At 47.3% G+C, this 25845-nt stretch overlaps 2 protein-coding genes across 5 annotated transcripts in view; both read left to right on the forward strand.

Annotated features, from left to right (window-relative positions):
• The window catches only part of DEPDC5 (DEP domain containing 5, GATOR1 subcomplex subunit), a 40254-nt gene extending 27317 nt beyond the window's left edge, over window positions 1–12937 (forward strand). Inside the window, 10 exon segments of the mRNA XM_050318815.1 lie at window positions 1271–1422; window positions 2158–2235; window positions 2680–2812; window positions 3646–3754; window positions 4015–4239; window positions 8053–8222; window positions 9172–9343; window positions 10378–10438; window positions 11475–11557; window positions 12439–12937. Of these exon segments, the coding sequence (XP_050174772.1) occupies window positions 1271–1422; window positions 2158–2235; window positions 2680–2812; window positions 3646–3754; window positions 4015–4239; window positions 8053–8222; window positions 9172–9343; window positions 10378–10438; window positions 11475–11557; window positions 12439–12734 (1479 nt within the window). The 3' untranslated portion in view covers window positions 12735–12937.
• Window positions 12938–13083: 146 nt separating this feature from the next.
• Window positions 13084–25497, forward strand: ANHX (anomalous homeobox). Of its 4 annotated transcripts, none has more exons than XM_050318816.1 (10): window positions 13084–13898; window positions 14757–15024; window positions 15650–15774; window positions 15988–16111; window positions 16936–17122; window positions 17580–17712; window positions 17968–18269; window positions 18958–19102; window positions 22517–22604; window positions 24517–25497. In XM_050318816.1, the coding sequence occupies exons 2-10, from the start codon at window positions 14770–14772 to the stop codon at window positions 24607–24609; spliced, it is 1452 nt and encodes a 483-aa protein (XP_050174773.1). In that variant the 5' UTR covers window positions 13084–13898; window positions 14757–14769; the 3' UTR covers window positions 24610–25497. The 4 variants fall into 4 exon arrangements, with proteins under 4 accessions (XP_050174773.1, XP_050174774.1, XP_050174775.1 ...); XM_050318817.1 differs by having other exon boundaries at window positions 13084–13590; XM_050318818.1 differs by lacking the exon at window positions 18958–19102 and having other exon boundaries at window positions 13084–15024.
• The last annotated feature ends 348 nt before the right edge of the window (window positions 25498–25845 follow it).

The following is a 25845-nucleotide window of genomic DNA, read 5'->3' on the forward strand; positions in this document are numbered from 1 at the left end:
CCCTCACGGAACAAAATGGCAACAGCTCCCTCATCTAGTTCTTGGCTGAATTTCTTCTGTGGTGTTTGTCTGACAGGTGGCTCTGGGGAGATCCAAGGCAAATTGTGCCCTTGGATTCTTAAACAACTAAGGGCTGAAAATATTGGTGTGATCTTGACTTCAAAGGGTCATTGTGACAGAAGTTGTTTGTGCACTTAACACCAGTTAGGGATTACCAATAACACATTGTGTCCATAGAAAACGCTGCTGGTTGAAGTGGCTCTGGGGAGGGAGAGTAGCTTTAGCTGGCTGTGGGCACTGTGGGGTCCACGTTGGATGGAGCATCTGCTGGTTTTAGACTGCCCAAAAAAACATCTGCCATTGTGGAGTTAGAGATCTTTGGGATGTGAGAAATGGCATAAAAAAGGACTCTTGGCTGACAGACCTAAGTCAAGCCCCCAGCTTTGTGATTTTTAGCTGTGTGCTGTGGATTCATCCCAGCAGAGCAGCCCTCATATTTACACCAGCCTGACTTGGAGTTGCTGTGCTGTTCGTGTTCTCTCCCCCACCTCTCGAGCTTTTATATAACGTGCCTTTCCTAAACCAGCCGTGTTAATGACAGATGGCAATTACAGCCTGTACTTTGCTGAGTCCTTCAGCATTCATGTTCTCTCTGAAACGATTTTATGTTAATTTTGTGAACTATTCAGTCTACCATTGGAATGGTGTGAGTGTTCCTGCGGGAGGAAAGTGTTCCTGTTGTCTTGGCGACAGAGGTGTGGGTGGGTGCCAACCAGCCTGCTCACACTGCCCTGAGAAAGGAGGGGAGAGGAGCTGATTTTTTTTGTGCATTATGAAACCTGAATTCTGTGTGATACATTTGCATATTTTTGAGAGTTAGAGTTGAAATTATTTTTGCTAAATGCTTACTACTTTCCCATAGTGATTAAGTGCCCTGTGCTGTGCATTGTGTGTTTATAATCACAGTTATTCACGGTTGAAAATGTCAGCTTGGGACTGGTGGTGTTGGTCTGCCAGTGGTTCTCTCAACACAGTTGTTGCTGGGCTGGTGATCCTCATCTTTATTGGGGTTTGAATTTCTTGTTTGTCAGGAGCTCTGTGGTGATGACAAAAATAAGACTGTATTTATCCTTTCTGCATATGCCTGTGCTTCCTTATAGTATTGCCTGTTGTTAACTAACTTGAGCTGAGGTACAGATGATGTGGGGAGGGGGGAAAATGGATTACATCGTGAATTTTATGAAGATGTTGCTGTGTTTACTCCTCCCAGGTCTCTATAGATCAGTCAGTTCCTGCAGCCTCAGATGGCAACACATTGATAACCACGGGGCAGGTGCCTGACAGGGGCAGCACCCAGACCTTGGGAAGTGCCCAGAACGTTGCAGAGCCAGGGTACAGCACAGCTGGAGCTGCAGAGGGCAGGTAGGAAAAGCACTGCAGTGCTCTTGAGTTACAGCCCCTTTGTGGTGTCAAGGAATGGGCCCTTAAACAGGCACCTGAGAACAAGCTGTGCTGTCTGTCAGTGCTGCCAGGCACTTGTCACAAGACCCTCCTGCAGCATTTCCACGTGCAGAGAGAGTGGTAGTAAAATAAGCCTTGCAACCCAGTTTTCCAGAATTAAACGAACACAAGGCCTGATTTCTCCACCCACAAGAAGAGCTTCATTCTTCAAGAATGAAGATATTCCATTTCTGAAACCTGTTAGCTGAAAATCAGGCTCTGAATTGACATCTTCTGTCTGTTTGGCAAAGGAGGGCCCTGCAGGTCTAATTGGATTGAGCAGGTTGATGAAATGCAAGAGATTCTGACCTGGAAGCGGGCCACTGAGGAGGAAGCAACACTGAAAATAAACTTTATTAACACCTGTTTCCTGTTGTATATTACAGTAAAAAAAAAAAAGCCAACTTCAAAATGTTTGCTCTCAGTGGCTCCTGAGTACAGCTGTACGTGGTACAGTGTGCATTGGGTCCTCACAGCCATGTCCTGGTGGCCTCAGGGAGGAAAAAACAGGTCTGATGCTTTTAGCTTTCCTTCTTGATATGAAGAAGGAAATAAATGTGACAGTCATTGTTGAGAGGAGAGAGCATTTCTCTGAAGTGTACATATTTGAACAAATCTGGAAGCTTCCTTGATTTTTGACTGTGCTTCTGTTCACAGCTCTCAGCAGTGTTCCACGAGTGCTCTGACTTCCTCCTCCACCTTGGTGGAGATTCTCGAAGCCATGAAACACCCCACGTAAGTTTTTAATATGAAAATGCTTTACATCTGCTGAGATGTTTGCTGAGAGGACGTGAGGCACAGAGTCACTCCAGGGGGAGAGCCCCATGTCAGCTGGGGAAGAATTTCAAACTTCCTTTTGTTATTCAGTTCCAGCCTCCCTAATGAGGAATTTTATATCAGTTGAGGTACGAGTGTTGATTCAGAGACTTCAGTTATTAGAATGCCAGAATCTTGTCAAAGCAGGAATTCCCAGTAAGTCACTGAAGTGCTGTCAGTGTCAACTCTTCATCTTGTTACCAGAAGCCAAAGATACATCACTGTGGGGGCACTGTGCATTTCTTGTCCTGTATTTTATCCCCCACCCACACTTTCCCCCCGCCCAGCAGTGATTTTTGGCTGGGTTACGTAGAAGAACTCTCAGTCTCTCTGTGTTAACTCGTGTGACTTGCTGTGATTCAGCACAGGGATCCAGCTGCTCTCGGAACAGAAGGGCCTCTCCCCGTACTGCTTCATCAGTGCAGAAGTCGTGCACTGGCTGGTCAATAATGTGGAGGGTGTGCAAACCCAGGCCATGGCCATTGACATAATGCAGGTAAGGGAACTGTCCAGGGGCGTGTGGAGGGCCAGAAATACCTCACTCTGTGAAGAAAGTAGAATTGTAGAAGAAAGCATAGCAATAATTTCTGCTGCGTATTGATATCCTCATATTGATAGGTACTGAAAATTGTTCAACAGAAGGAGGTGATGATGACATTTTTTGGATTCCCTATCACAAAACAGCATGTCCTCCAGTAGTAATACGCAGTATTTTTCCCCACTTCTCTGGGCTGACACTTCTGTGTACAATCTCCAGTTAGCTTGTACTTACCCACAGCTCTGCACTGTGTTGCAATTGTGAGGCACTACAGCACGATTTGATTTTGGTTTTCCTTCTGATCATTAGTTAATGAACTTTTAATAAAATCAGCACATGACCTCTCTGTTATGGATGCTGAAGAAGACACATTTTATGCAGGAACATTGCTAGTGTTCATCAAGGGATTGCTCTGTATTGAACTGTGTCAGGGGCGGACAGTTGGAAATGTCTGGGAGTTCATTCCTCTGCTGAGATCCCATTTCAATTAACAGAGAACTCAGAATGTTTCCAACCTCCTACCTTCCTACAAATCCACCTATAAAACCAGAGCAGGGTTAGAGAGGAGGGCAGAAATCTGTGGAAAGGTCAAACACAATTTCTCAGGCGGATAAGGAATCTGTTACATTTACTGAATACTTTGCTGGTATTCTCGTTAGGCACATAGCTGGACAAAAAGATGTCAAGAGAAAGAAAATTATTTCCTAATGTTCTTTAGCAACCTCTTTTTGTGACTGGAAGAGTGACTTCTTTTTCATCATGTTTGCTCTGTTCTCTCTCTTTTTGTTCAGAAAATGCTGGAAGAGCAGCTGATTGTCCACGCGTCTGGAGAAGCTTTACGAACCTTTATTTATGGCTTTTATTTTTACAAGATTGTGGTGGACAAAGAACCAGACCGAGGTCAGCACTGTGTTATTACAAGACTTTCCTCACTATCCCTTTGCATAATCTCTAGGATTTACTTGATTCTTGTGGGTGCTGGAGCAGGAATGCGTTTTGGGAGCAACCAAAAACACCGATCTAAGGAGAGGAAATTCAGCCTGTTTGGTTAAAAAAAAAAATTGCAGAAAACATAATTTTTTTTCCTGCCTCTTTTCCATCAAGAGCTCCCTCTCTCCCTTCGGTGTGGCTCTAACTGCAGCTGTCCTTGCCCTGTGCAGTGGGGATGCAGCAGCCTGCCATGTGGCACACCGCTGCTGTGGACGACTTCTCCGCCTTCCAGAGGAAGTGGTTTGAGGTGGCCTTTGTGGCAGAAGAGCTCCTGCACTCCGAGATCCCGGCGTTCTTCCTGCCCTGGCTGCCCAGCCGCCCCGCCTCCTATGCAAGTAGGCACAGTTCCTTTAGCCGCAGTTTCGGAGGACGGAGCCAGGCAGCTGCACTCTTAGGTAGATGCACAGCACAGGTGACAGCTGGGGAAGTTCAGGGGGAGAGTTTGCAAGGGGAAGAGCAGCCAGCCAAGGGGATGATCTCACGTGGACCAGCAGTAAAGCTGCAAATTTCATGCTGGCCTTACGTGTGTCTTGCACGTGGACTTGTTCTCGTGTGCTGGAGGTGTGTTTCACTGGCTGAGCAGGCAACTTTGACTTCTGAGGACCGGGCTACAACAAAAACTATTTCTTAAAATATTCCTTGTTCTTGAACCTCTAGAATTGACAAAGGAAAATACTTTGTCTCCCCACAGAAACAGAGACTCTTCACAACCTATGAGAACAGCAGAGCAATGAAACTGTTCTTAAAATTACATGTCTAATTGCTTCCTAATGGCAAAAGCCACAGTGAGATCCAGATGTGTTAGAAGTTTTCTGTGATGTGCTGGAGGCTTTCTCAGCTAATCTGAACCAGAGCCAGGCTCCTTATATTAAATCTGTGAAGCCCAGCTACAAATGATGGCTGTGGTATGGAAGCAGTAGGAAGATCTTGCTGCTGGGCAAGATCCCATTAAATAGCATCTAATGTCCTATAATGTGTGGAGAAGAACACTGGCTGCCTCTACCAGCCCGTGAAACACACTGGCTGCATGACTGACCGTGTTGCTTTGTCAGCTTTTTGTTGCATTTCCAGGCCAGCCTGAGTCACTTGCTTTTGTTCCTCTTTCCCTCTTTAAAATGAAGAGAAAAATCATTGCTGTAGAACTGCAACTTCAGGTTTATTTAGATGCATCTGTTAAAGGCCCAGCACTTAAGGATAAAAAGAAAACTCTGCTGTTCTCCTGTTATGTGTATTTGACCTTCTGTTGAGAAGTGCCTTCCTGCTGGTGTAGTATCTCTTAAACCTGAAGTCACAGTAATCATTGTATTTCTGAAAGCCGTGTTTGAAGAGGAACAGCATCAGAAATGGGAAAGCATTAAGGAAAAGAAGTCTGAACTAATGGTTAATTCCCTGAAGCCAACATATGCAGGATATTTTCCCTGTCACACGATAAATCTGTTGTCTTGGCTGGTGTCCAACCTCATTAGCTCTGTGGCCAGAGCTGAAGCCTGAATGTAGGCTGGCATGAAATGCTGTGGAGGCTGGAGGCACTTGGGCCAGATCCTGTTCGTGGTTTGATCTCTTACTCACTATTTAGCCCAAGAAAAGCCCTTCACTTCCCTATGTCTGTCCTCTTTGGGGAGGTGAGAAGGCTGAGACTCAGCGAAGGAGCAGAGGAAGAAGGTGCCTCAGTGCTCTCCCACCTTTCCTTTGACACTAACTGGGAACAGAGTGAATTCCTGCAGGATGTCACCTATTACACACCTGGGTAGCTGTCCTTTCTCTTTGCAGTTGGAATTATGTCCATTCTGCTATTGAACCAATTTGCAGTCCTTGAATGAACGATGTCTTCAGATTGCTCACATGCAGTCTGATTATTCCAGGAATTATAATTTCTTGTAGAAAAATCTGGTGTGCAAGTTTTTTCTTAAAAAGAAACTGGCTTAAATGGTATTTCTGTGCTGTCCCTCTTCTAAACAGTATTAAAAAAAAACCAACTTCACCAGTTCATCTGAGGCAAAGAGCTTTACTAAACCCAGATGACCTCTGGTCCACGTGACTTCATTTGTTCCTCTCTTGGTCTTGATTTGGTTGTGGTTTTTAATTCTTCCCCTCCCCACCTTCCCTAAATGTCAGGCTGTGACATAAAATTGCATGCAAGCATTGGGAGCTCTGGAACAAGCTCCGTGTATCTCTCAAATCTTTATCCCTCCCAGTTCCCAAATCGCTGGCCCAGTGACTGCCCCTTTCCCTTCCCAGTGGAAGTCTGACCTGTGATACACCTAATCTTGTCCCTTTTGATTTGTAGCAGTGCATGCACTAGCAATTGTAGTCATGTGTGTAGCGGAGTCTGTGACTGGAGAATAACCTGCCTGCTCCTCCCCGTTTGCTTAGTAAACCATTAGTTAAATACTCACTAGCACAAGACAATTGGGAAGCAGGTGAGTCCTCTTAAAATCTGACCTATGGAAGCCAAAGTTTATTCTCTTAAAATAAGTTGGTTCTAATCTGAAGCTTCTGAATTCAGACACATGGATGTTTCTCATCAGTGTTTAATGTATTCTGGATTAGCTCACCTGGTTGGACTGTGTCCTTCTTGCTTTGCCTGTGAATTGCAGCTGCAGACCGGGTGGAGAGAGAAGCTCCAGCCCTAACAGGGAGTCTGCACTGTCTGGCAAAGGAACAGTCTAAGGGAGCAGGGAGCTCATTCTTCACCCAGTGCTGCTGTGGTGTTAGCACTGCCCCCCTGGCTAATGACCAGCACCCTTCTGGCTGAGCTGCTTCGGCTTCACAGCTTTCAGGAGGATGTTTTCCAACACACTTTGTTACAAAATTGGCACCATAACCTTCTGACCACAAGCACTGCACTCACAGTGATATCCCACTGCAAAGGAGCCAGAAAAAGCAACTCCAGGTGTTGGTCTGTCTGACAATACCAGACCAGCTGAGAAACTGAAGATGGTACATTTCCCAAAGATAGAAATGGCTCTTATTTAGGAAACAAAACTGGATTATGTTCTTTCATTTTTATTGTTTTTCTTTTTTTTCCTGTTTAAGCTGCAGTTATAGCAATATAAAGGATTTCCTTATAAACTTGAAATCTGGCTCCAGCTAACTTGCAGTGGAAGTGAAGGTGGGAACTTCCCATCTACCTTGAGGAAGAACATCAGTATTTTTTTAAACACCATTAAGTCATTAATTTATAAGATAATTTTAAAAGCTGATCCTAAAAATGGTTGCACATATACTATTTAAGCAAGCAATAACAACATCTACCCTCAGTGCATCCAATAATAGAAAGGGCAAACATTTTTGCAATAGTGGCCTTGCAGCCCATTGTTTTGTGTCCATTTTAAACACCATGGAAATGTTAAATTATGTATTTCCCTAAAGACACGTTGAAAGTGACAACGTGTTTCATGGCAGGACTTTGGTGTCCGAGTCAGGAGATGTGGGTTCTGTCCCTGGCCTTGCTGTGTGACACCAGCCAGGTCCCTTCCACTCGCTGTGCTTCTCCTCCTCTCTCGCCTCACACCCGAGATTTTCCTTCCCTGGGATGCTGGGGTGTAGGGCACCAAGGGAGCCGGATCTTGGGCACTCTCCCAGCCCTTGCTGCAGAGCACCAGGAGGTGTTGCAGTGATGGGAAGGCTGCTGCATGTCTTGGCTGACTTTTCCTGCTTTTACAAGAAGTGTTGGATGTGCAGTTTTAGCACTGCGGTAATGTGGGATATTGATATGGGGTTAAAGAAACAAGGAGTTTAACTTCTAATCTCCTTTAGCTGTGGAAAGTCCTGGAATGCTCCTGCCCTGTGTAACAGTGCCCTGTTGAAATTTCAGGGGGGGGGGCATATAGAAATATTTGGAATGTTGTGGGTACGAAAAAGCCATAGATGTTGTCTAGCCACACTTAATCAACAGGCAACTGGTGCCCTAATTAGCTGCTGGACTCTTGGTTCTCTCTTTATTGCAGCTGAAATGTCTTTGGACTGCTCGGGGAGGTGATTCTGTAGCACATACCCCTGGTACGACAAACACTTGAGGTGTTTTGTCCTTTGTGGTCTGGATGAGCGGCATTCTGGGACTATTCTGCCAGCCCAAAAAGATCTGGGGAAGAATGGGAGGACAAATTCATTACAAATAGCTTATCTGGGTTCTTCTGCTCTTTGCCCTGCCTCCCACCCTGTGTCTCGTGCATCCCTGGAATGCCCCCCGTTCCTCGGCTGTGCAGCTGCCACGGTGCCCGAGCAGCGGACGGTGACGCTGGACGTGGATGTGAACAACCGCACGGACCGGCTGGAGTGGTGCAGTTGTTATTACCATGGCAATTTCTCCCTGAATGCTGCCTTTGAAATCAAGCTGCACTGGATGGCAGTGACTGCAGCCGTGCTCTTCGAGATGGTGAGAGTCCTTGTGCTCTGGATGGCCACGGAAACGCCCGGCTGGCCTCTGGATCCCTTAAACAACCGGGGGCATTGTCGTGGGAAGTGTTAGGAGAGAGCCAGTGGGCTGGATCTGCCCTTATTTCCATGAGTAATTTTCCTGGTGGTTGTAGGCATTGCTGCATCTGGTCAGTGTTTATCACACTGTCTGTAGTCCTTCTGTCTGCAGGGCAGTGTTCTGCTGTCAGTGGGTTTCGTGCACAGCATGCAGAGATCAGCACAGGTCAAGGTGATAAATTTAAGTCCCCCTTAGGCAAATTTTAAGCTCTGAGCTGGGTCTTTGGAAAAGAATCTGTTTCACATTGCATTCCTTCTATCCCCAAACCTTAAAACTTTAAATCTCACTGGAATTGCTTTCATAACAAGGCTTTTCCAAGCATTGTGTTCTTCCTGTTCAGCAATGCTTTTTAGCTTTTTTTTTTTTTTAAACTTGCTGAAAACATTTTGAACTGAAAATATAAGTGGTTTGTGTCACTTGTTAATTTTTAGACATTTTTTCCTCTTGTGTAGCTTCTGTAAAACTCAAATTATTTAACACCAGGTTTTACCCCACCCAGCCAGACAGCACTGGGTAATTGGTTTTGCTTTTATTTAAAATCAATTGCACTGTTCCAGTAAAGCAGCAGTGTTTAGCCACTGGTGATAAGTAGGCTGAATCAGTTCCTGAAAAATGTCCTATTTTAAAGTGCTTTCTGATTGATGTGGCACTTCAGAAAAAGGCAAGCCTGATGCCTTGTGCTCGCACTGCTTCGCTTGCAAGGACGTTGGTGTGCCTGCCGTGCGAGCTGAGCCTGGGCAGAGCTGAGCATGGCTGATCTATTCCTGGGGAACGAGCTGCTCTCCTGCACAGAAGTGCTCCTCGTCAGATGGCAGATGTCCTATGATTCATTGTTTGAATTTTTTCTCAGGTTCAGGGTTGGCACCGGAAAGCCACCTCCTGTGGCTTCCTGCTCGTCCCAGTCTTGGAAGGCCCCTTTGCTTTGCCCAGTTACTTGTACGGAGACCCCCTGCGGGCTCAGCTCTTCATCCCCCTCAACGTGAGCTGCCTGCTGAAGGAGGGCAGTGAGCATCTCTTTGATGGTAAGGAGGGGTCCTCCCTTTACCCCAGGCGGGGCACTGCTGGCACGTGGCTGGCACAAAGGACCTCGTTCACCATCCAGGCGTTAGGTGGCTGAGGGATCTGTTTCTGCGGTTCAGCAGCCCCCTGAGGAAGGTGGTGTTGGAGGAGGCCGTGCTGGCAGCACAGTCAGCATGAACAGGGTGAGGTGGGCAGCAGGAAACACCAACACACAGGAAGGGTGGTCTCCCCAGTGATCTTTAACAGTTCACACCCTTACAGAGCCCGTGGCAAGTGGCTGTTCCTTTGACAGACCGAGTCTGTTTTGCTGGTAGACCCACAGCTGCTCTGCATTTGTATCCTGTGTTTGTTTATTCTCCCCCTCAGTGAGATTAGGCTTTCACCACTGCCATCCTTTTTTTGTTGTTGCCATGGTTACGTTCATGGTTAGAGTGTTTGCACATGAGATTAAGCGCTAGAAACTGCAATCTCCTTCTCTGCAGTGTGACCTCGCCCTTCCCAGTGACAATGTTGTGGTGAGTCTCAGGTGGAAACTCAAAGATCAGAGAACTCTGTCCCCTTGCAGAGAGGGGCAAAATTGCATCATGAGAAGGGACACTTAGCAAAAGGCTCTGTTTTAAAATAACAAATAGGATATTTTCATTAATCCTTGACCCAGTGTCCAGGTGTAAATGTAAAACAAACGTGACAAATCCACATGCTGCGAGGTCACCTCAGCCCCACTGACTGAACTAAGTATTTTCAGAGCACTCTGGTGATACACAGCAGCCCAATCTCCTTCCTTGTCCCCTCCACACATACCTTTATGTTCCTCTCCTTCATCTCAGGAGACACAAAATATGAATTCAGGGACGAGCGTACAAGACACATCTCTAATAAGATGGCGTTCAAGGGACAGCTGACAGAAAAAACTGCGACTAAAAGAAATGTCTAGGGGAGAAAAAGTGCTCAGAGGTCTTCTGAGAAAAACTGAAATCTTGAAACTAAGGAAATAAAGTAGCTTTACTAGATAATTGTTACATGTCATGTGTTTCAGGCTTCGAACCAGAAACGTACTGGGACCGAATGCACCTGCTGCAGGAGGCAATAGCACACAGGTATGTGCAGAGGAGTGACCAAAGGGTTTGTGTCTCCTTGGATAATGTGCAATGAAGATCTGTGCTGGACAGTCACTCCTGGGTTCTGTGCTCTCTGCCTCTCTGAAGTCTGCTCACAGATTATTAGACTAAAATACAGCCCCCACGCCTGGAGCTGGTTCTGGGGGTGCAGGGGGCAGGTATGTACTGTTTCAGCCTGTCACTCCTTAGAAAACTCCTCCCAGGGAGGGCACTGCCTTTGGGAAGTGCCCTAAGTTAAAAACTGATAGATGGTAAATAGATTCTTCCTGAGAAGGGACAGTTATTTCCTTCATGTGGATTTGACACAGTCTTGAACTGGATGCCAACCAGTGGTTGACAAGAGGCAGGAGCCTGGGATGGAGCTGTACACAGGAGCTTGGGCCCAGTTTAAGAAGGAATTGTTGGAAACTCTGAATACTCTCTACCCTTTGTGTGCTTGAACTGCCAGTTTGTTTCATGGTGTTGCTGCCAAGGTGTCTTTCACGACAGAGAAAGTGCCTTTTATGATGGACTTTAGCTTGGAAACCAGCTTTCATTAGTTTAGAAAGCTGGAGAGCAACAAGCATCCTACAAACAGCAGAGAACTGTCAGGTGAGCTGCTTGAATTCTGCGTGGGAGAATGTGCAGCATGAAAAAAAATGATGTTGCAGCTTGAAGCATAGCCAAGGAATGTCTGTCTGCTCTTCCTCTTCCCTCCCTCGTGTGCAGCTGCCCCGTTTTGTGAGAGGCTGCTTGGAGCTGCTGCTCCTGTGTCCTGCATAGGCTGGGCCAGGAGCAGTGTGGGGTCACAGCCTTTCACACTGTGCCTGCCAGGGGCAGAGAATACTTGGAGAAGCTCAGCTCTCTTCATCCTTCTTCCTCTTGCCTGCAGGCCATAAGAAGAGGGAGCCTTTGTCATAGTGGAAGGATTTTCCCTGGTGCCCCTGCCCTGGACTGAGGAATCCTACCTGGAGTGGCTCTTTTTACTTTTTTTTTTTTTTTTTTTTTTTAATTCCTGTGGTCTCTCTTTCTTCAGATTTGGATTTGTGCAAGATAAATACTCAGCCTCTGCATTCAACTTCCCAGCAGAGAACAAGCCCCAGTATATCCATGTCACAGGTGAGAAATATTTGGGAGGCACTGGAGCGAGGAGGAGGCTTTTACAAACAAAAGAACCATTTTACCTGCAATTTGTGCTTTGTGTCAGCGATGTTGGTCCTGTTTTGTCCTAAGCCAGATGACATGTAGATGTGTCAGCCAACACAAACCAGAAAACTGGAGGGGCAGTGTGAAAAGCACAAAGTGTTGCTGCTAGTCAGTGGTGCTGATTTGAAATCTTGCTTTATGGTGTCTCTAAAACTTTTCTTTCCAGGAGATGGGGAAATTATTAAAAAATATGGCAGAGCTTATTGCAAGGTCAGTGTAAATAAATGTGTACCCAGAGGCCAGAAGGAGGAAAAGGTGTTGGGACAAGTCAGTGCTCTGTTCTCATGCTTAAGGTCAGTTGTAGATGCATCTCTACCCATGGATGCTGTGAGGGAGACAGATAAAGCATTTAGGATCCTGCTTTCATTATTACTCCTCATAAATGTTGGTGGTCTGTCAGCACTTGTAACCAAGCTCCATGCATGGCACACTGCAGTAAAGCACATCCACACAATTCCCCGGGGTTGCTGAGACACAAAAGCAATGACAGGAAGAGAGCTTTTGGAAAATTGCAGAAGAGAATGGCAATTGATGGGAAGTTAAAAAGATGGATCAGGGCCTACAGCTTTGCTTTCTTCCCTGCCTGCAGGGGAAAGGCAGACTGAGAGTGCTCTCTCCCACTGATGTAACACGCAGGAAGAAGCAGCGAAGGAGGAGAATTGTATCCCATTTTCTCTTGCTGAAAGGCAACCAAATGACACTGAGGCCGCTTTCCTTTTCAGAATTTAATGAGCCAGGCCCCAGTTGCAGGGACTTGGGTCTGCCTCAGACTGAAGCCCTCCTGTCTCCCCCAGGGACGGTGTTTCTGCAGCTGCCCTATTCGAAGCGGAAGTTCTCCTGCGGGCAGCAGCGGCGCCGGCGCAACTCCACCAGCTCCACCAACCAGAACATGTTCTGTGAGGAGCGAATCGGCTACAACTGGGCCTACAACACCATGCTCACCAAAACCTGGCGCTCCAGCGCCACCGGCGACGAGAAGTTCGCCGACCGCCTGCTGAAGGACTTCACCGACTTCTGCTGGAACAAGGACAGCCGGCTCGTTCTCTTCTGGACGGACTGTCTGGACAAGATGCACGCCAGTGCTCCCTGAGATAGGCCTGGATCTCTTGGGGAGACAGCTAAAGCTTTACCTTGTGGCAAGGATGTAGAAGTGAAGGATGAGGGAAAAGAGCCTCTGTGTTGGATTCATCTTGAGGCTCCGAGAGGACCTGAGCGTTATTGCTGTTGATATTCAACAGAATTTGATTAAGTGCTTGAAAAAAAGAATCTGAGCTCTTGGCTTGCCAATATTTACCACCTGACTTCAGCTTGGTTTTAAGTAGCTGCAGTCTTTGATTGCCAAAACTTCAGTTAAAGCAGAGGTGAAGGAGGGAGAGTGCAAATGGTTTTCAAGGGCAGCCGGATGCGGCACGGTGTGATGGTAGAGGCTTCCTGTCAGTGAAAATGATGGGTGCCCTTGGCATCTGCTGTGCCTGGCAGCAGCCTGCCCCTGCCCTGCTGAGGTGTACCTGATTGTGTGAATATGTAAGATAAATGTGAGAGATGCTTGTTACATTTCATACATGTAAATAAGTAAAAATGCAGAGAAGCAATTTTGCAATTTTGCCCTGATGTGTTGTTGTATCCACAGACAGCAGTACAGAATCAGTGAGTGAAAGAGAACCATTGCCAAGAGGAAGTTCTGTTTCCTGTGCCCAGCTCAAAGTTCAGTGCTGGGGCTTTGTCTTTTAGGCTTTGTCTTTTAGGCATCCAGGATTTTGTTTCCAGCTCTGGATCTAGAACAGTGTCACACAGCAGGGAGCAAGAAACCAGTTACTGTCCTGCAAGGCCAGCACCAAAGCCTAAGGAGAAACCAAGGGCCGCTGAACACAGAACTGCTGCTGAGAATAATGCGCAGGTTGTTAGAATGTGTCTGCAGGCAGCAGAAAGAAGGTGCCTGTGCTCAAGTAATGTAGCCTTTGTCTTTGCACAGAAAGCTCCCACGTGGCTCGGGGCCTTGGCACGAGCTGGTTATTGAAGTGCAGATTTAGGGTGGGTTCACGAGCCAGCCGTGCTCAGCCTGGGGGCTGTTGGCTCCTGCTGCGAGATGGTTCCTATTGTTATCCCTCCTAGAGAAACGGGAGTCAGGGAGGGCTGACACCTTCACAATGTTGTTCAGGCCTGATTCAGGGAGAATCGTAGCTGCTTAATTTTTTGTCCTCCAAACTGAGCCTGGATGACTCATCTGTTTTGAGACGGCACCCACCCACAAAAGGTGGGTTTGAGCCTCGTGCCTCTTCATTCAGTTCCTAAGCGTGTCAGAATCATCAGCGCGTGTCTGAGCCCCATTAATGACTTAGAAAATGCTCTCTACTATGAAAGCAACTCGCTGCCATCTCCCCTACCCCGCCGTGCTCTGGAAGGCGCTGTGCACGCCGTGGGTGCTCGGTTTGAGGGCTCCCGGGGCAGGGCGGGGTGTGAGGCGGCCCCCGAGCCCCTCCTGGGCGGGCAAAGAGCGCCGGCGGCCCCGCACCTGAGCCCGCAGCACGAGGAGCGGGATCCGGACCCCGGCAGGGCTGCAGCCCGTCCCTGCTCCTCCACTTCGCAGGTATTCAACAGCTCTTCCCGCTCCTGTGCGCGGGGATAGAGCTAGCCCAAGGGTGGGGTGTCCCCAAGGGCACCGTGCCGGTCCGCTTTGCCCAGGAGAACGGGTGAAAACCAGCCCCGGCCATTGCTCACACTGAAGTAAGTGCGTCCTCCCCGGCCTGACAAAGCGCCGTTTTGGAGAAAAACGAATTAGTTTTACCTGAATTTCACCGAACTACTCTGTTCGGGTAGTTTTAACCTCTAAGCTGTGGGTGTAAAGCTTAGAGTCAGTCTGTTGAGTTTTGGAGCAAGTTTAATGTGTCTTTCTGAACTCAGTTGTTTCAACTGCAAACCTGGTGTGGCTTTAGCTTTTCAGGGCTGCTTTAGGCTTAGTTTTATTTAAAGCATTTTAAGGTCCTCGGGCTGCTTTTAAGAGCACAGTGAATTTCTTTCCTTAAAAAAAAAAAAAAAAGGCATACCATAGAAGCTAAAAATAGGAGATAATAGTTTTTATCTAACCACAACTTTGTGCATTTCATGGAAAAAGCTTCCAACAGGACATGAGGATGAAGCGGTTCATGGCCATGTTAAACAAGAATAAAAACAAGGATCCCCCACCCTCCAAGCTGCTGGATCTAGCAGGAAAGCTCTGCCGGGACCTCCAGAGCTCGTCCCCTAGTCTGGAGAAGCTGGTTGGGGCCGTGATGGGATGCAAACACAAGATGTATTTTCTCACTAACATCCACATTGTCCGGGCTTGCGTGTCTGTTCATATCCGTAATGGGCAGCACGACAGAGCCTGCAGCCTCCTGGAGGTAGGGATGTGTTCTTTGGTTCTTCATGGAGACAAAAAGCGGTATTGGAAAAAGAGTAGTTAGAGCTGTTAGTGCAGAGGGACCCAAACTGCAGCACGTGGAGCGTTTCCAGCTGGCAGAAGGCAGCGGAAGGTGATATGTGTGTGTTGGTGGACCTGAAACACAGGATAAAGCCTGTGCTACGGGCAGTATTCATCAGCCAAGGGGAAGAAGGTAATTAGGTGATTATGGGGTTGGCTGTAGCAGGATTTTCGTTCTTTAGTGTGGTGGTTCTTGGAAGTTTTCACAATCTTAGGGCTCAGGCCATAAAAGCCTTGGGAAGCCTGAGATTAGAGTGCTTGTCAGGGTGGGGATATATGAGGAAGGCTGGATGGTGCCACTCACGGTGAGGGATTTTGGCCTCTAGATCTGGTCATATAGCCCTTTTCACCAGGGGAAGAGAAGGAATTAAGCAGGCAACTCCCTGTGTGCATTAGAGAGGGTACAGGAGCCATGTGCTCAGGCAACGTACCAGCTTTGTCAAACCAGTAGGAATCTCTGAGTAAATTTCTGTTGTTGCAGGTTTTCTCTTTTATAGGAAGTCTGACTCCCAGGAAGGGTTTGTTTATACACTGTTTTGTTTTAGCGCTGCAAGGCAGAAGAGAAGGAAGAACTGGTGCAACTTTGGCACGAGGTTCACTATCAGAGGGTTATGGAGAGACAGCACAAGGATTTTCTGACACCGGTGCAGAGATTCCGTTGCAGGAAGAGGTACTGCATCGTGGGGGGACCAACACTTTTCTCTGCTGTAGTTAGCAGAGGTAGGGGCTACAGAGGCAGAGACTGGTTTTGCATGTCAAGATGCTGCTTGGAGCTGGTTCTTTTCTTGATGTTTTGACCACCTGTGGCAATGTGAGAAAATTCCCATGAACGTCAGTGGCTCTCTTTGGGGTCCTTTTTAATCCTGTTTTCTGCTGTGTACAGGAATCCTCCACCTATTTCCCTTTGTCCTGAAGGTTTGAAGACTAGAAACTATCCAGAAGAAGTCCGGCAGCACCTGCACAGGTTTGCTGTAGAGGTGACAGCAAACCCAGACAAGAAACAGCGGGTAGGGATGTGCTCCTTACAGTCAAGTCTCCTTGTCACAGAAAGCAGGACTCTGTGATCAGAAATTGGGAATTGGTGTTTTCAGAAGCCTCACTGGGGCTGGGATTCCTTGTATTTGATCTTTCCCTAAATGTTTCTTTAAAAAAAAAAGTCATCAGGTTCATGCTAAGTAATTTCTCTTGCTGTGGACGAGAAGTTGAGGGCAATAAATTCCTCTCTGGGTTTTTAACAGTTCTAATTTTGTAGTGATTAAGCACAGGCAGTGAAACAGCTGTCACTCAGAAGAGCTCTGTTACAGTGATAAATAGTTCTGTCTGCCTGGACTGAGTCACAGCCTGTGGAAAACTGCACTCTGCTCACCAGAACGTATTTTGTGCTGACTTATCACATCAAATTCACAGCTTTTGAAAACACAGTGGGCTGTGTTGATGTGTGCATGGATCTACCTTCTTTGGATAGGGACACATTTGTAATGGAGGTGAGGGCTTCACGCTTTGGGGTCTGCCTCTGTGAGTGTCATTCTGGGGGGTGAGTGTGCTCTGGTGAGGCATTATTTGGTGAGCAGTGTAATAGCAGTGTGTGGTTTCCTTTAGCAAACAAATTGTCTGGGGGTGCAGGGTGGAATGTGTGTTTTCTGTCAACTCTGACTTTATAAATTGGGCTCCTCAGTCAGACCCACAGAGACTTCTTGGAGACCCAGTGAGTGAATGTCCCTGGGTTTGAAAGCTCTTGCTGGGCTGCTTTTGGAACTGAAGGGAAAAGCCTGATTATTTGGATGTGGTTTATTCTTTCCCCCTTTGTCTCTACCTACACCTGGGTTTGCAGGAGGGACTGGCTCGGGACATGAACCTGCAGCCAGTTCAGGTCTATAATTGGTTTGCCAATTACCGACGACGTCGAAAACCCTGCGTCCTTCCCACGGAAACGCTCCACAGCTCCTGTCCTGAGAGGGCTTGGACTTCCCACACAGAGGAGGAGCAGTCTAAAGGACCCTACACTCCACAAACTGCAGGTTTGTATCTTCTTAATGGGCTTAGGATGTGGTCCAGAAAGCCAAAAATCAATTTTAAATTCCCTCGGGAAGGGAAGAAATTGCTTGTTGAGAACAGCATCTGTATGCTGATGGATCAAGTGGACTCGAGAATGTCATTGTTTGGGCAGAGACTGTGAGTCCATAGGAGCAGACACTCATGAGGCCTGGCAAGGACAGGTGAAAAGGGATGCCTGGCTCAGAAGGGGCACCAAATGAAAGCAAATACATGGGAGGCAGTGGCTTTTAGCTCTCAGATTCTGGGATCAGGGCAGTACTCCAGGAAAACCCTCTATTTCCATGCCCCTCCACTGAATCTTAACCAAACTTCAGTCACAGGGAACAGGGGGTCTTGCTGTATTTGGCAAATTAGACTCGTTTCACTGCCTTTTGGAGTAACCATTAGTGTTCTCTCACCTGCCTGGCCTGCACCTTTCAGGTGGATCTCATGCAGGCACTGGCTCTGAGCAAATGGAGATAACCCTCGTGCCCTGTGAGCCAAGGTGGGAGCAGTCAGCTGCAGATCTGGATAAGCCTCCCGGAGGAACGTATTTGGAGATGCTGGAATCCAGGTGATGTATGAAAAAATCTTTAGAAGTGACAGTTCAGAGACAAAACAACCCTTAAACATATTAATGGGACTGACTTTCATGTCAGTTCCCAGGGGACATCACTTAGGAGTCTTGACACCACAGATGGACATGGTCACTGCCCAGTCAGAGCAGTTGATCTCCCAGCTGTGGAGGGCAGGATTCGAAGGTTTAGCTGGGGGTCCCCTCTTGGCAAAGCAGTGCGGTCGGGCTGATTTATGTTCTCCATCATTACAGCTTTCTGCAGAGCCCTGAGCTGCTTGAGGCAGGAACAAGCACGGCTTTGTTCTCCATTCCCAGCACTGAACAACCTGCCCCTTTCTGCAGCGAGGCTGTGCTGGAACCAGGGCCCTGCTTTAGGCCTGCTGTGCTGCAGCCCAGAGCAGCAGTGAGCAGTGCTGGGGCCAACCCCCAGCTGGGGAGCTTGGTCCTGTGCTCTTGCAGGCCCCTTCCCGTCCTGGATGAAGGCCTGGCCGTGTGGCAGGGCCCTTGCAGCACCACAGGAGTCTCTGACTCTGTGTGGACCCCAGGTACAGAAGGTTAGTAAAACTGCACCCAGATTGTTGACCTTAAGGTTTTCCAAGCTTTTCTTCTCTTAGTTGTAAACACTCTTGCTCACTTTAGTGGCTTTCCAACGTCATGACACATGGGAGCGGGGCTTATTTTGAGCTTTGGAGCTCTGTCTCTATAGTAGTTCAGTAAGAAAAATCTGTTGATTTAAGGTGTTGAAACAGACATTCTTACCTACTCTTTGGCTTAAACTGTAATTGCTTCCATAAGATACTAATGGATTCCTTTTAGTGTTTCCACTGGAGGAGTCCCTCCAGGTGTTGTCTGCTCCCCATGTCTGTTTTTAATGCCAGTTATCCTTAAGAGATTGCTTGAGAAGAGGCTGGGAACTTCTTAACTGTGACATGGTGCTCTTCAGGCTCACATTCTCATTTTGTTTTCCTCTTCCTGCTTTTCTCTCTCTTCTTCTTTGTCTCCTTCCTGCCCAGTCTTGTTCAGCATTCCCACCATCTCTTTTCTTTCCCTTGTTCTGCAGAGTAGCCTTGATAGGATACATAAGGAATGTCCACTTGATTTTGCTGTAGGTGTACAGAACAGAAAGGGCTGTGACTGCCACTCCCCCAGCCTCTGGTGAATGTGGAGCAAGGAGAGAAGGGATAACTGGATCACGTTATCTGCCTCTCTACTTGTGTTTAATACAAGCATTTATTTCGGCAGGTATCAGAGTTCCCTTGAGCAGAGTCCCTCAAGGTGGCTGCATTGAAGGCAGTCCAGGAGGAATCATTCAGCAGTCAGATTTAGAGGTTGAAAGCTTCATCCTTAGAGAAGGACAGCTAGGGACCCTGGAAGCCATTCCCCACAGGTAAAGAGAGGGAAAGCACAGGGCTGCTTCAAGGCAGGATTAATGATGCTGTGGGTGTAGCCCTCTCCTGAGACCCCATTGAAGAGGTTTGCAGAAAGAGTTTAGTGATGCATCTCATTCCCAGGGCCTGATTCTCCTTGTGTCCATCCTATTTTGCATGTGCAAAATTTGCATTATATATATATAATTTGCATTATATCTGTGCACTGGCAATGTTGTGTAAGTGTATATGTGTGTGTGTGTGTGGCACAAAGGGGATTTGGAACCAGCCTAATCACAAAAGACACGAACCCCTCTTTTGAAAGCAGGTTCAGCTTCTGAGCCATTTGCTTGTTTTTGGCAGAAAATCATAACCTGTACTGATCCAGTGAGAGCTGATTCTGTGGGCTGCATTGGTAGGGCCTGCACTTAATCCTAAAATAGTTTTTGTAGCTTCACAACCCCATGACAAGATTATTCCATAGTGCAAGCTTTCCAAATCGGAAGACAGAAAGACAGGCACTGTTCTGTCTTTCTGTTTTCCACCTGTAACAAATGTTTCAGAATTCAGATTTTCTCTGGGACTTAATATAAATTCAGAGAATGCAAAACAACAAAAATTCGTGCCATTTTCCATATGTTACACAACTTGCATCAAGTTACATAAAAATAAACAGTGCCAAAGAGATATTATGAGCTTCCTCCACTTTACTGATCTGCAAGACTGAGCAGGAGCAGCAGCCCCATTTCACAACCCATCTGTTGACACTGTCCAGTGTTTGTGCTGTAGCACTACAATGTCAATATGGCAAAAAGGCAGGTAGAAGAAGCTTTATTCCCACTTTGTAGAGGAGGAAGCAGAGGCACAGAAAGTTTTGTGACTTGTCAAGCAACAAGGGAAGGCAGTGATTCACTGGAGATAAAGATCAGTGAGGTTTTGGCCCCAGTTCCCTGCTAAAAACATTTCTGCCTTTTACCCCTGTTTCCCAGTTGGCTTTGTGCCTTGTTCACAGTCGTGTCAGACTCCTCTGAATTGCTGGGGAGAACCCAGGTCTGGGCATTGTAAACCTCACTCTGTGTTTTCAGATTTGCAGTTTTCAGCAGTGGCTAAAGATCACAAGAGATCAGCGAGGCTTGCTGGCAATATTTTGGCTGGATTTAAAATTGCATGTTCTGACTCTGGAGTGAGCTCATGTTTATTTTTAAAATATGTGCTGCCAGTAGAAGAAATCTATGGTGGATGTCTCCTTGTTGGGTATGTCAGTTGTGCCAGGAATCCACACACCCTTTATCGTATTCCTGGCAGGGGCGGGACTCGCTGCTTCATTGGCACCTTTTGGTGAGGATATATTATTTGAACTCTATTTGTAAACCCTGTTCAGTGGCCTGGTCCAGCTCCCCCAGAACCCTGAACTCCCCAGAACACCGTGAATGCCATGGAACATCAGTCTTTTTTAGAAGTGAGTGATGCTCAGGCTGCAGTTTCAGCAATTTCATTTTGCAGTTTCTCTCTAGGGAGCCAGGAGACCTCGTGTGGGTGATCTTGGGTAAGATCACTGCTGAGTGAGTGGCAGTGGGTGAGGATCACCTGTGTTATCAGGCAGAGCCCTCTCACAGAGTTCCTGATTTGAGAGGACTATTGTGTCACCAGAGTCCTCTTGACAGTCATGTTGCAATGAGCATCACTCATCTGGGGGCTCGTGAGCAACAGCTCAAACTGGAAGAGTCAAATGAGTGTTGCTGCCCTGGAAAGACAGAGCAGTGAAGTTATCCCAGCAGTGCACAGAGAAGGAAACTAATTAGCCAAAGTGACCCATCTGGAGTGGACTCAGTGTTATGCTCTCATGCCTTGCCAGACTCCCTGCTTCCTGAGTGCAGGGATAGAGCTGCAAGTCAGCCAAAGGACCCTTCATCTGCTTGTCTCATTTTTAAAGGTGCTCACCTGGAAAGGACTTGGCTGAAAGCTTATTAGAACAACTCCTGTTGGTTTCTTTCATGGGCTTTTTACAGCCAGTCCTACGCACTTGGGCTGTATCCAAACCTCTTCTGATCTACAGGGCTGTGAGGTGGGAGTGTGAGAGGGAACCAGGCTGGGAGCTGACTGTCTCCATCTGCTTCTGCTGCCTGAGAGGAGACTTTGATCCAGCTAGCGGACTGCAAGTCCCTGTGGGACACCAAACAGATGCTCACCTGTACAGGGAGCGATGGTGCATCCTCTTCGCTCTGCAAGTCAGGCCAGGTGGAATGTAGCCCAGCTAATGGTTCATGCAGAGTGGAACCCTCATCTCCCATTTCAACCAGAAGAGCACCCTGAGCTCTGTGGGGCAAAGCTTTCTGCATTTCTGAGCCAGCATATTGATCTAGAAAATGTCAGTGCTGGGATGGCCGTGGCAGCTCACAGCTTCTGCCTGCATTTCTGGGAGCCCAGCTCAGAGTGCCGGGAATCCTCCTGCTGTTGGGCTCTCCCTCTGGATAAGCCAGCACCCTGACACTGGCAGGCAGCAGGTCCCCAAAAACAGGGGTTACTTTGTGGCAGTTTTGTAATTGCACGGCAGGACTGGTTGCTAAGGGCGCTGTGCATGTTGGTGTAAGTGGGCTGTGAAAAGGGATGAGACATTCCTGATGGGGGTGGGAGAGGGAGTCGAGTCCGTTTGTCATTAGGAAATGTGACTGCCTGAAAGCAGCTCCAGCAGAGGAGTTCCCTGATGGCTGCAACCTGGGGAGCGTTCCGAGGGAGGGCAGTTTGACACCTGCACTGTCGCTTCTCCTTTTTTCCTCTGCTCTGCTGGTGGGCACCTCTTGTCTGGGCCTGTATGGACACTCACACCCTGGGCTGTTTCAGGTGGTGGTATGGGCAGTGTTGTTGGATTAGAAATACTTTAGAGTTGGTGATGATGGGAGAGAACATCCCATTTTTGAGTACCCAGTGTCTGCTACTTGACCCAGTGCCCACAGACTGATCTCTTGAGGGGCTGGCAGAGCCCCCAGGGGAGTGGGGATGGGGATCCAGTCCCCAGACTCCACTGGTGGCCTTGAAAAGCTGTAGTAGCATCATAGCCAATGTTGTGGCTATGTCTAAAGCCACATGTTTGTTTTGACTCTGAAGATCTCTGTTTTTAAAATATGTTCCAGGAGAGAGACTTTTTGGTGGACACCTCCTTGAATATGGAGAGCGTTTTGGGGGCAGAAGGAAAGTTGCAAATTGAGATGTCATTCCCTGATACTGCTCCTGCTCAGGCCTGTCATCCCACTGCAGAACCTCTATTCTCAGGCCATAACAATTTGGAGAAATGGGGCAGATGTGGAGACAGCTTAGTGGAGCTCTATTAAATGAATAGTCTTGCCAACAAGCCCCTCTTGTCCTGCTGCAGAGTATTACAGGAAGTGGCGAGTAGAGCATAAATACAAATGCACTTGTGTATGGGTTTTTTGCAGTTCCTGTCAGACTGTGTTTGGCAAGCCCCAGTGCCCACCTGTTTCTGCACCCTGCATGGAAGAAAGCCAAGCCTTGGGACAAAGCCAGGTAAGAGAGCACACCTAATGCTCAGAGAAAGGAGCTCAGCCCTATCACACTATCCCCTGCAGCTCTGTCACAGGAGATGGGGAATCTCCAATCATATTCAAAATGAAACATGTTTGATCTAAGCATACCTTTTGGTGTCCAGTTCAGAGCAAGCTGGGCATTCCTGGGTAACATCCAGCAGATACTGGATGAGGAGAGGTGGTTTTGTTATTTTTCTTTTTCCCACTTGAATTGTTTATCAGACCCTAATTTTATTAAATGTGTCATTGAAGTGGTGGCCAAAGGAACCTGTGCACATCCAAAGTGTCACTTAAACTTGGAGTCATGGAGGGCTCACCTGGCACTGTGGAATGATGGCTGCTTGAGGGTCCTCCCCTCTGAGGGGTTCTGCACAATCTGATTCTGCTTTCTCAGACCTCTTAAAATGTTTCATGTAATTTTCATTTCCAGGCCTGTGTTGTTGTTGAGGAAAGGGGATTTTGCACTGTTCTGAGATGGCTGATAGCACTATACAGGGCAGTGTGATTATAGGGCAGGATAAGAGAAGTTACTTGCATGCTGTGGATGCATCTGCATGCCTTGTGAGAGTGATTTTAAGGCAGTAGAGAACAGAAGTTGGAAATCTGGTGCTTTCAGAGGGATGGGGGCACATCTCTGAATTAAATGTTTCCTAAATAGGACCCAAGAAAGCCCTCTCTAAGCCATACATTGAGCTATTTTTTGGCTCCACGTGTGTTGGTCCAACAATCAGCATCCATTGCTGTTTCCCTTGCAGTGTAAACCGCTGGAGAAAACCTTTTTAAAAGAGATTATGAAAAGCAGGAGCCCATATCTGCTGGCCTCATTATGGGAAGTGGCTGCAGCTCTGAGGGCAGTAACAGAACCTCTTTTGAGCCTCTGAAAGCATCAATATAAAGATCTGTATCTTGGAAAGTGGCCTTTTTACCAGCCATAATGTAAGCCAGACGAGAAGGAAAGCTTTGGGCATTAATAATGAATGAGCCTTTTCTAAGATTTCCAGAGCAGGCAGTCTCTGTAGGTAGTTTTCATCTTGCTGTTCTGCATTCCTGCACTGATTTTGCAGTGGTGTAGAAACATGACACTCAGTACAGCGTGGGCAGGGGAGCAAGGCACCAAGTGATGCTTGCAGATGTCAAAGGGGACACCCTCAAATCTTTGTAATAGTTGCTCAGCTCAGGAATTCAGAAGAGCAATTTTTGCATATTTTAATGAGTGCTCTAGGAAAAGGAAGAGCTTGAGTGGGTAAATGATTTTACAGCATTCTACAGACTTCCTGGGCACTTTGCTTCTTGCTGAATCAAGTGGCTCTGGGCTTGTGGCAGGGACGTGCAGATATTTGGTTCCTATGACTAAACCACAGGGGTGCAGATGGACACTTATTTTTGTCCACACATGGCTCAATTTGCTTTTTGTAGGTTGTACATACCATCAGAACCAAAATAAGAGTAAAACAAAAGCTAAAAAACCCTAAAAATATAATTCATTTTGGAGACATTTCTTTCCCTTCCTGAGCAGAGCGCCCTTGTTCAGGTGGTCACTCCCTTTATTATTTCATCCTGGTCTCACCTTCTGTCAGTCACTGGCTTTTACAGGAGCCAGAGCCTTGGGCAAAGGGAAGGGAATTGCTCTGCTCTGAATTACCGAGAGTTGGACTGTGCAGTGTTTGTACCTGTCACTGTTACACCGTGTCCTGCACAGATGGATCACTCTACCTGAGCTTGGAGGGGAGCAAGGCCTTTGTCCCTCCCTGCAGAGAGCCCTCAGCACTGACACTGCCTCCCATCACACACCTTGTGCTGCTGCCTGGCTGCCCAAAGGAGCTCTCCCACCATAAACAACTGTGTCAAAAATCATATGTAGTGGGGTTTTGATTCCTTCCTGTGTCTTTCAGGTCCTGCAGGATCCAGTTGGTGACCCATTAAGCAGCGACACGTTCTGGGCAGCGTGCCTGCTCTTTGAATTCTCTGCCAGCGGACAGATGTGACCTGCCTGCAGAGACACTCCGGCTGGGAAGAGACACTTCCCCAGGAATCACCCCATCGCTGCCTATTTTTTCCTCTTGTGTTTTTTTATAAATGAACGAGGAGTGTGACAAGGGGATGAATAAGAGTGAGGGTGAGGGATGAAGGCGTTTTCAAATGGTTACAAAGTTTGGTTTACTTACAGTTTTATTAAGAATTTTGCAAAGAGTAGAAGAAACATTGTGGACTGCAGGTTTTTAGTGGAGCAGTCTGAAGCTGTAGTGTAGAAGCTAAAATTACCAAGGCACTGATTCCATGGCAGTTCCATGCATTACCCATAGCACTGGTCAGATCCGAGTACTTCATTGCATCATGAAGGTAAATGAAGCTCCTATACTTCAAAGGAGTAAAATTTAATTATATTGCCTTACAGTAGATATTGGATAACTTTTTCTCAGGTCTGGAAAACAAGGTCTCAGCTCAGTGCTGGTAAAATACTGCTGTTTCTTGTCCCTGCGTTCCTGTTGAATGCAGGGTGTAACTTCTGGAGGGTTCCATGTTCTGTAGTGTCACAGAGGACACAAACTGGAGCACGGTAGAATTTTCGGTGCTAAAGATCTGGCAGGACTGGGGGAGGGCATACCATGGTTTTGGTGTTAAACACCAAGAAGTAGCAAGGTAAGCCCTTGGTGCAGGGTAAAGCTAATCCTGCAAGTCATAGGGAGTGGTCTTTTGGGTATTTTCCCTATTTTCCCTTTTGGGTGTTTTTTGCAGTGTTACTAAGGGGGTTTAAATCTGTATTGGAGAAGGGGTCATCTTTGCCAAACCTCCAGCCCGGAGATGCATGGAGGAGATGCTTCCCTTACCTTTTGTTACAAAGTTAGCAAATAAAAGTTGTCAATTACTGTTTCTCCAGAGTTCCTTTCTCAAGGTAAGGGTATTAAGTGACAAATGTCACAAGGCAATTATGTATTAAAACCCAGCACCAGCTGCCCTGGAAACAATTGCGCATGGTGAGACCCTGATGCCTCCTTTATTTTGGTGGCTCTCACTCGGAATGCCCATTTCTTGCTGTTGGGGGTTCTGGATTCGGAGCAGTGGTGCTTGGAAGGGTCACGCACACGTTGTTGTTTCTTGCCTTCAACAGCGGGGCCGTGTTTGTACGGCCCTCGCAGCCCCCGGTGAGGGACGAGCCCGCCCCGCCCTCACAGCCCCGCGCCATCACCGCCCGCCCTCCTCCCTTCGGGGCCGTTCCCGCC

This window comes from Myiozetetes cayanensis, unplaced genomic scaffold, assembly GCF_022539395.1.
Source record: "Myiozetetes cayanensis isolate MyiCay16 unplaced genomic scaffold, myiCay2020 scf21, whole genome shotgun sequence".
Classification (NCBI taxonomy): domain Eukaryota; kingdom Metazoa; phylum Chordata; class Aves; order Passeriformes; family Tyrannidae; genus Myiozetetes; species Myiozetetes cayanensis.

What these genes read in the sequence shown, in the direction of transcription:
- ANHX (XM_050318816.1), top strand. Translation starts at nt 14,770, where the DNA reads ATGAGGATGAAGCGGTTCATGGCCATGTTAAACAAGAATAAAAACAAG. An exon ending in CTACACTCCACAAACTGCAG is followed by an intron (nt 17,123 to 17,579) that starts GTTTGTATCTTC and finishes TGCACCTTTCAG; the next exon opens with GTGGATCTCATGCAGGCACT. An exon ending in GTGGACCCCAGGTACAGAAG is followed by an intron (nt 18,270 to 18,957) that starts GTTAGTAAAACT and finishes TTATTTCGGCAG; the next exon opens with GTATCAGAGTTCCCTTGAGC.